At 39.2% G+C, this 10,431-nt stretch overlaps 1 protein-coding gene across 1 annotated transcript in view; it reads right to left on the reverse strand.

The window, feature by feature from the left end:
* TOP6BL (TOP6B like initiator of meiotic double strand breaks) overlaps positions 1–10,431 on the reverse strand; it is a 153,048-nt gene that overhangs the window by 75,288 nt on the left and 67,329 nt on the right. Inside the window, 1 exon segment of the mRNA XM_027769429.1 lies at positions 4,302–4,384. Coding sequence (XP_027625230.1) covers positions 4,302–4,384 — 83 coding nt within the window.

Genomic DNA, 10,431 nt, shown 5'->3' on the forward strand with positions numbered 1-10,431 from the left:
GCAAACAGCCCCTTATAGGATCTACTTATAGAATTATTAGAAAGAGAGAGACTAGAAACCCAATAGCCTGGCCTCATACTTACAGAAGCAATGAACTTACTTAAGTACTCTCATGAAACAATAGATGCTGCCAACCCTGGGCATAGAAACTACTATTTAATCATATGGTTTTAGCCTTTAAATATAACTAGGGCCAGCAGGTGGTGTGATGGTTAAGGCACTGGGCTCCCTCATGGCCGACATGGTTTGAGTCCCGATATGGCAACTTGAAGATCATGTGGGCATGTGTGCGTGTGTGCCCAAAATCCTCAGAGAAAAATGGAGCAGAAGGGATTGTGGTGTTGCCATCCTCCCTGGGGAATGATTTCTTACTTTCTCCCTTTCTATCTTTCTCTGTCTCTCTCCAGAGAGCACACACACAAAAACCTAAATACATACACACACACATAACTAATTATATGACAGGATATAGAAGTATATTTTCAAATATAAACTTATACAGTTTGTATTTGGGCCTTACATAACTTTCTAGAAGAAAGCCTCTCTCTCTCTCTCTTTCTCCCCCTCCCCCGCCCCCGACCAGGCTTCCTTTCCCTTAGATAGATACATATATATATAAAGATACAGAGGTACAAGTATATAGACATGCCTGTGCACATACATATATACATATGTTTGAATGTGTATATATTGGGTTGTTGGAAAGGTCATGATGTATTTTTTTCTATGCAAAAATGTGTCATGACTTTTCTGACAACCCATTTGTATGTGTGTGTGTGCGTGCACATGCATGTGTATATAAACATATCTCCATCTATTTTATCATTTAATGTCATTACAAAAATAAATACAAAACTAGATAAAGGTATGGAGAATTTGTAGTCAGGGGCCGGCAGGTGGTGTGGTGGCTAAGGGTGCTAGACTCCCACATGGCCGACCAGTTTGAGTCCTAGACCTGGTGGCTTGCTTTCTCACTTTCCCTCTCTCTCTCTATCTGGTCAAATTAAACAATAAATAAATAAAGTTAATTAAAATAATTATTAAAAAAATATTTTGTAAAATCAGATTGCTTTTGGAGGGACACACCACCCAGGCTAATGAAACCCAAGATTCAGGATTCACTACAAGAATAAACAAAAAATACAGTAGTTTTCCTAAATAAGGCTTTCTTTGGTCTTCCTTGGGATTAGTTTTTCTCACTTACCCAGTCAGTAGATCGTTTCTAATGGCTTTTTCATAGCTATCTCTGCTAAATAGTCTTTGCTATGAATTTTGCTACTCAACCCTCAACTGAGGCATATATGATGAAATATTTTGTAAACTCCCCTTTTCTCTTCCCATTCTCTTCATTCAGAGAGCTTTGAAGTAATGGTCTAGTACTAGAGACAATGAGATATACTTACACTTTGAAGTAATCCTTGTTCCCTCGAGGTTAATGCCACTGACTGCACTATTCCTTTATCTCTCCTCATCTCCACTGCCAGCTGACTTTTGGTCACTAAGCTCACAGTTTTCCTCTATACTTCTAGTCCTGCCATCTTATTGACTGACTTCCACATCCAAGTAGATGTCAATCTAAGGAACAACTTAGTCTCACAGTTCTCCAACCTCTTCAACAACAATGACCTTGACCCTTACTCATGTCTACCTACATCATTGCTATAGCTTGAAACTGTTCCATTCTGGAAACCTTAAAGTGAAATGCCCCACTCTTATGTAAAAAGCAGTACACCAGGTGTTAATAGTGGCTGCCTGCAAAGGCCAGCTTTTTGGGTCATCAGAAATGTCACGACACATTTTACATAACTTTTCCAGTGACCCAATATTTGTGTTCTAAATAATCACTTTGGGACTGGCCCCATACCCTGGTGGTTAAGGAAGTCAGATCCCACATGGCCAACTACACATTTTGAATCCTGGACCCAGTTACTTGAAAACATGATGGGCACATATGCACATGTGCCCCAAATCCCAATGGGATGGAGAAATGGAGGAGAAGGGACTGCACCATGACCATGTCTCATTGGGGGTGCTTTCTCCCAATTCCTCTTTCTCTCTTGGTCTGTCTCTTTCTCTAGCAAGCAAACATGCCCTCTGACAACTGGGTAAAATTTTTCACTTTGGTTATACTTTGATTTTTCTGATGATGGCATAAGGAAAAACAAATAAGAAAAACTATTTCTCTTATAAAAACCTCCTATTCTGGTGACATATGGTAGTGTAGTGGTAAAATGCAATACTCTGTGAGGCTGATTCACATGGAAAGATTCTTGAGTCAAGTCTGGAGACCTCCGTTGATGCACCAGGTATACAAATGCCCATGATCCAGAACCGGCTGAAAGATGGTGTGGATCATGGCATTAATATTCTGTTGGGAGTGCTGTCTCTCTCTGTTTCACACTCATAGAAGAAAGAAAAAGAGAAACTTCAAAAGAAAAACTTCCTAGTCTTCCAATCGTGTGCACACTTTATGCCCAGTAAATGTTTTACAGTCTCATCAAGACTAGCGACCCCTTTCTGTTGGGTTAGGTACCCTTCCTTTACACTACTATAGCATTCAGTGCTTACATCTATCAGGATATATGTCATACTGTATGGTAATTACTTGCTCACTTAGCAATCTTTCCCTTTACATTGTAAGCTCCTTAGAACCAAGTAACATATCTTACAACTGTGCACATATAGTACCTAGCTCAGTGAGACTGACTTGAACACAGGCTTTTAATGAATGAATATTAAAATAGCACATATCTACATGAGTCAAACTTTGCTTCAAGTTCTAATTCTGCCTCTTAACTTTCAAACGACATTGGTAAAGTTGGTCAAATTCTCTGAATCACAGTTTTCTTATTTATAAAATGGGGTGCTAATCCTTTGCTATCCACTTCATAAACTTGTCAAAGTCTTAAATTATATACAAATAAATATTAGGCATACAGATTATCGTTGCTTGTTCAGACTGGCTAAAATATATTACCTCATTTCCTAGAACTGCTTTTTTGGTTCACTGGAATTACTTTTTTATTGCTACTTGACATTAATAGTTTCAAAGTTGACTAACCATTAATTGCTGTACACTGTTTACTTTTCATTCTCCTAAAGAAGATAAGGCACAACCAGGAATATTTGTTGTTTCAATACTGTACCCATTCTTACAGAAGAAGCATGTAATCATTCAAACATGGAATAAGGCTTCTCAGGTGCTTCCTGAGAGACTGTTTAAAGCACTAATTATTTATGTCTCTACCAGCTCCTTGGAAGAAACAATAAAAGATCATAGAATTGTTAGGGGAATGTAAAATATAATCATCACTCTCGTAAATCTAGACAACAAATAAATCAATAAAGAGATCTCTAACCCAACCTAATAAAAATGTATCCAAATAGGATATGCACTGGAATCAATTTTTATCAGGAGATCCAAATTCAAATAAGGGCTTATTTCAGTGGTTTACAAATTATCTACACATTAGGAAGCACTTGGAATTTAAAAAATTCCAACCTGAGGTATACTGTGTGCGGGTCCAATGGGCTGGAGGACTAGAGGAAAGGGATCACAGCATGATCGGACCCTGTGAAGGGTGCTCCTCTCTCTCTCTTACTCTCATGTATATGCACATGTGCTCTAGCATGAACAAAGAAAAATAAGTGAAAAGTAAAAACATCCCAAAGCCTAAGCCACATCTGTTATGGTTTAAATTGTATCTCTCAAAATTCCTTTGTTGAAGCTCTAACCTTCAATGTGACTGTATTTGGAGATAGAACCTTAAGGTAGAAATTGAGGTTAAATTAAGTCATAAACGTGGGGCCCTAATCCAAAAGGACCAGTGTTCTTATAAGAAGACACCTCATAGATCTCTCTTTCTCCATGCACACATAGAAGAAAGGACATATAAGGCTACAGCAACAAGGTAGTAATCTGCAGGCTGGAAGAGAAGCCTTATAAGAAACCAATCATAGTGGCATCTTGATCTTAGAATTCTAGCCTCCAGAACTGTGAGCAAATAAATCTCTAAGCTATCTAGCCTGTGGTACTTTGTTATGGCAGCTCAAGCAGACTAATAGAACATCCAAGATCAGTTAAATCACAACTTCCTGTAGACATCAGTGTCTTGAAAGCTCTCTGAGTGATCTAATATCTACACAGGCAAGTTAGGGAAGCAATTTCTTAACTTAGAACTGTGAAAGACGTGGGCTTCACTTTCCTGTTGTTAGATTTGCAGAAAAATAAGATTCAAGTAATCAGTAATTTACAGAACCACAACAAGACCTGCCTCAAAAATCATCTGGAAGGATGTTACCCTTGATATGTCCTGAGAATAGCTGCCTTCCGCTGAAATCCAAGTCAGCTTTGCAGAGAATCCAGGTAACGCAGACTGTATTTCTGTGAGAAGAAATTGCAACAAAGTGGAACAAGAAGTTTGGATAAGCATCAAAGTTTCTGGAATTGTTTATCAAACTGATGAGCCAAGAAGGCTTTTCCCTGATGAAAAGATTATCTGCAAAATTTAAAATATGACTGGAAATGGCTATGCATCAGCAAATTGCTTGAACATTTAGCATTACTTTATGGGTTAAGACATTTAATCTCATGTTTTCAATTTTTCACATTCGCTAAATCACTTTATATTTTCAGTTAGTTTTCACAAGGTCATGCCCAATGCCAGATTGCTAGAATTCTTAAGAACTGATAGTTCTAGCTGATATTCTTGTATTTTTAAATTTTTTCTTTCTTTATTTTTATTTTATTTATTTATTTATTTATTTATTGTGATAGGATATGTGCACTCCCTGGAGACAGTGAGAGAAGAATGAGAAAGCAATACTCAGCAGTATGGCCATGTCACAATCCCTTCTCCTCCATTCTCCTTTCAGGACTTTTGGCATGCATGCACAAGTGCACGGTTTGTTTTTCAAGCCACTAGGTCCAAGCCTCAAATCGCAGTTTAAACGTGTGGGATCCAGCTGCCTTAACCACCATACAATTGGCTGACCCTTATTCTTGCTTTTTGTTGTTGTTGTTTCGTTTTTGCTATACGGTGCGTATGCTCTCCAGAGAGAAACAAAGAAAGAGAGAGAGAAAGTGAGAAATCACCCCCAGGGAAGATAGCTACACCACAATCCCTTTTCCTCTTGGGATTTTGGGCACACATGCACATGTGCCTGGTGTTAGTTAAGCTGCTGGGTCTGGGATTCAAATCACTGTCATCCATGTGGAAAACCAGTGCCTTAACTGCCATGCAATCTGCTGGCCCCTATTCTTGTATTTTTAAAATAAACCTTTTTTTTTTTTTTTGGAGAGGTTTTTGCTATAGGGTGAGTGTGCTTGCCAGAAAGAGAGAAACAAAGAGTCAGAAAGCGAGAAATCACCCCCCGGGGGGATGGCCACACCACAATCCCTTCTCCTCTATTCTCCTCTTGGGCACGCATGCACACGTGCCTGGCGTGATTTTAAGCCACCGGGTCCGAAACTCAAACTGCAGTCGACTACATAGGAATTCAGCAACAAAGCCATAACATCAACTGTTGTTCCCAAATCAATTCATTATTTAATAAACACAAATCAAGAATAAGTGAATTAATTTAAAGGTAAAAGTAGAAAAATTCAAGAATTACTGTTTCAGGGGACCAGCAGTTAGCGTAATGGCTATGTCGCTGGACTCCCACATAGTCAACCGCGGTTCGCGTCCTGGACCCAGTGGCTTAAACTCACACTGGGTGCGTGTGCGTGTGTGCCCAGGATCCCGAGAGGAGAATGGAGGAGGAGGGATTGTGGTGTGGCCATCTCCCCTGGGGGGAGATTTCTCACTTTCTGTCTCTCTTTCTGGCAAGCACACTTGCCCTATAGCAAAAACCTCTAAAAAAAAAAAAGAATTACTGTTTCAGGTAGACACCTAATATAGTATGTTCTTTAATGAAATAGTCTTTAACAAAGAAAACCTAATTTTTTTTTTTGAGAGGTTTTTGCTATAGGGCAAGTGTGCTTGCCAGAAAGAGAGACAGAAAGTGAGAAATCTCCCCCCAGGGGAGATGGCCACACCACAATCCCTCCTCCTCCATTCTCCTCTCGGGATCCTGGGCACACACGCACACGCACCCAGTGTGAGTTTAAGCCACTGGGTCCGGGACTTGAACTGCGGTCGGCTACATAGGAGTTCAGAGACATAGCCATTACCCCAACTGCTGGTCCCAAGAAAATCTAATTCTTACAGATTTAATTTGTGAATTAACTATTTGGTGTACTTATATAGATTGGCTCAGAACTATCTTTCTATAAGCATCAGTGAGCCCTGGATAATCAACAACAAATATAAAGGTATGTGCTATCTCTTCTCCATACCCTGGCACTTACATTACAAAAGAAAGAAAAAGATGGGAACCAGCAGTTAGCGTAATGGCTATGTCACTGGACTCCCACGTAGTCGATCGTGGTTCGCGTCCTGGACCTGGTGGCTTAAAACTCACGCCGGGCGCGTGTGCGTGCGTGCCCAAGATCCCGAGAGGAGAATGGAGGAGAAGGGATTGCGGCGTGACCATCCCCCCTGGGGGGTGATTTCTCGCTTTCTGTCTCTATGTCTCTCTCTGTCTGTCTGGCGAGCGCATGCGCCCTATAGCGAAAATCTCTCCAAAAAAAAAAAAAAAAAAGAAAAAGATCAAACTTCACATTTTATGAAATGTCATACCTTATTTCCCTTTTACATTATATAATAATTTAAAAACTAGATGTGGGAACAGCCCTGCGGTCTAGTGGTTGAAATTTCTCAGTGCCAAATGGCAAACTGCACAGTTTAAATACAGGCCCTGGAAACTTGAAAAAATATCAGGCATGTGCGTGTGTGTGTGTGCGTGTGTGTATGCGTGTGTGTGAAATTCCAACAGAATGGAGAAATGGGGAAAAAATTGCAGCACGACCATGCACCAATGGGGAGTGCTTTCTCCTCCTTCTGTCTCTCTCTGACAAGCACACACACACACATTCTGGCAAATTAAAAAAGGAAAGAAAGAAAAAGGTCTACATGTGGATAAAGATAGATGATATCTGATTAACCCAATTAAAAGATGGGAAAATGAGCTGAACAAAAATCTCTCTAAAGAAGACATATGAACAGCCAAAAAGCATATGAGGAAATGTTCAACATCCCTCATCATAAGGGAGATGTAGATAAAAACCACAATGAGATACCACCTAACCCCTGTCAGAACGGCGAAGATTAAACATATAAAAAGTGGTAAGTGTTGGTGGGGATGTGGTGAAAGGGGAACTCGTCTACACTATTGGTGGGAATGTAAACTGGTCCAGCCACTGTGGAGAACAATAGGGAGGCTCCTCAAAGATCTGCAGATAGAAGTACCATTTGACCCAGCAATCTCACTTCTGGGTATTTACCCAAAAGACAGGAGAACGCTCAGTCAGAAAAGTACTTGCACATCAATGTTTATTGCAGCATTATTCACAATTGCCAAGACATGGAACCAACCTAAATGTCCACAAACGGGCATAAAAGCAGTGAAAATAGTTAGGGATGCTGAAGACAGTGTGGAACAGGGCAGGAGAAGGGAAGAATATAGAGAAGGATAGCAAGAGAACAAATAGAGAAGCATGACATTAGTGGGACACAGAAATGGTTTATTACCTGTTGATGATAACATGTATAGTATTCTCAAGTGGACTGGTCTGAGAAACATTTCATATTGGGTAAATTCTTTTTACAAGCAAAATGATATATAGTGATTGAATGTTTAAAAAACAATGAGAATGATAATAATAATCTGGAAAAAAATGATGAAAAGCTATTTGATGATGATGTAGATAGTAATGTCTTTGTATTGACTGATATGCATGGTATTCCTTCTGGAAAAAGAAATGTAATACACTGTAAAGATATATGTGATTCAATGTAATATAAACAAGATTATGATAACAAATTTTTTAAATTAATAAAAAATAAATAATGACAAAAATATACATATCTCAGTGTTGTTTTACCTTGCATATGAGGTTGACAATGTTTATATTTTATACAAGAATTCAACTTTAAAAACGTAATACTGCTCTAACTACACAGAAAGGATGAGAAAGGGGAAACATTTATCTGTGTGTCCTGGAGAGGGACTTGTATGAGAGGGCCACATCCTTTCTGTGCATTGCAGAAAAATCAACAGTTTCTGCCATAGGGCATGTACACTAACCTGAAAGAGGCAGAGACATAGGGGAAAGTGAGAAATCACTCCCGGGGGATGACTACACCACAATTCCTTCTCCTCTGTTCTCTCAGGATTTTTGGCATGCACGCATACATGTCCAGTGTGATTCTCAGGCCACAGGGCCCGGTACTCAAACCACAGTCAGCCACGAGGGAGTTCAGCACCTTAACCATCACACCATCTGTGGCCTCAATAACCTTAAAATTAAGCTAATAAAAATACTTATATTATCATATTGCTTGAAATGTGAAGGTAGATATCAAAAGAACTTAATGAAAGATTTGAATGTGAACGCTTCTGAGAGAAATATGGGTGGGTGAAATGAAGGATGGCGGGTTTTTTTTTTATTCTTTTTTTAAGGATTATTTTTATTTGGGATCAGCAGTTAGCATAATGGTTATGTCGTTGGACACCCACATAGTCGACAGCAGTTCGAGTCCTGGACCCGGTGGTTTAAACTCACGCCAGGCACATGTGTGCGTGCGTGCCCAAGATCCTGAGAGGAGAATGGAGAAGGGATTGTGGCGTGGCCATCCTCCCTGGGGGGTGATTTCTCGCTTTCTGTCTTTCTGTCTTTCTCTGTCTGGCGAGCGCACGTGCCCTATAGCAAAAACCTCTCAAAAGAATTATTATTTAACTTTATTTATTATTATTATAGTTATTTTCCAGTTTGATCAGAGAGAGACAGAGAGAGAGAGGGAAAGTGAGAAAGCAAGCAACCAGGTCCGGGACTTGAATTGTGATTGGCCATGTAGGTGGCACCTTTAACCACCACACCACCTGCCAGCCCCCAGGATGGTGTTTAAGACTTCAGAACTGTCCGTTTTAAAAATATATACATATAACTTTAATAAGATTAAAATATCATTCTATGCAAGGAAATTATGTTTTGAACATAAACAGCAGAGTACGCATTCTTTTATACTTTAATGTGTTTATATAAAATAATCTTGCAGGTTATGTCTCACCAATACCAACAATAGACCTTCTACTTTCTCATAGTTACATACTATTTCATGAATGCATATATTTGTTGATTTGCAAATTTATAACTATATGTGTTGAAATATTATAATCCTAGAAGTAAAATCCTAGGTCAAAATTTTGAAGTATTTCTATATCCCCCTCCAAAAACTTTTGCACCTAACCTTACAGCCTCACCAGCAATGTTTGAGAGTACTAAATTGCCCCAAAAATTCAACAACACTATAAACTACAAAACTATTTCATCTTTGCAATCTGGAATGTGAAAGGACATACCGTCATTTTTATTTAACTTGTGTTTCTTTACATCTATTTTTCTAAAAACTGTCTACTCAGTCCAATTTTCTTTCTTTTTTTTTTTTTTTGGAGAGGTTTTTGCTATAGGGCGCATGTGCACGCCAGATAGAGAGAGAAAGAGAGACAGAAAGTGAGAAATCACCCCCCAGAGGGGATGGCCACGCCGCAATCCCTTCTCCTCCATTCTCCTCTCGGGATCTTGGGCACGCATACACACGCGCTCCGTGTGAGTTTAAGCCACTGGGTCCAGGACTCGAATTGTGGTCAACTACATGGGAGTCCAGCGACATAGCCATTACGCTAACTGCTGGTCCCCTCAGTCCCAATTTTTAAAACTACTCTTGTTCAAAACCTTTTTCCATTCTTTTTCTACTCTATTTCTCATTTACACTTGTTTCTCTCTTCCTTCACAATGTTGGATAAAAATGCACCTTCTCCAGAAAATTTTTAAACATTTTAACTTCATTTGAGCATTGTATATTTACATACACAAAGTTACAATTATAGGTATATTCCTTGGTTTTAAGATGTGTGCCAAAAATATTGTGATAAAAAAGGAATTATAAATACAATATTTCAAAGAATCTAAGATGCAACATTGCAAGATGTAACACTATTTCATAAAGACTCTAAGATGCAGAATTGCAAGGTGTACCATTATTTCATAAACTAAGAAAGTAAAATTACTCGGGCACATGTGTGTGCGTGTGTGCCCAAGATCCTGAGAGGAGAATGGAGGAGAAGGCATTGTGGCGTGGCCATCTCCCTACCCCCACCCTGGGGAGTGATTTCTCGCTTTCTGTCTCTCTGTCTTTCTGGCCAATGCATGCGCCATATAGCAAAAACCTCTCCCCAAAAAAAAAGAAAGAAAAGAAAGTAAAACTGCTACCAGAAATCCTCACCAAAACCTAGTAACGATTATTTATATATATATATATATATATA

This window comes from Tupaia chinensis, unplaced genomic scaffold (genome assembly GCF_000334495.1).
Source record: "Tupaia chinensis unplaced genomic scaffold, TupChi_1.0 Scaffold149501_1, whole genome shotgun sequence".
Lineage (NCBI taxonomy): Eukaryota > Metazoa > Chordata > Mammalia > Scandentia > Tupaiidae > Tupaia > Tupaia belangeri.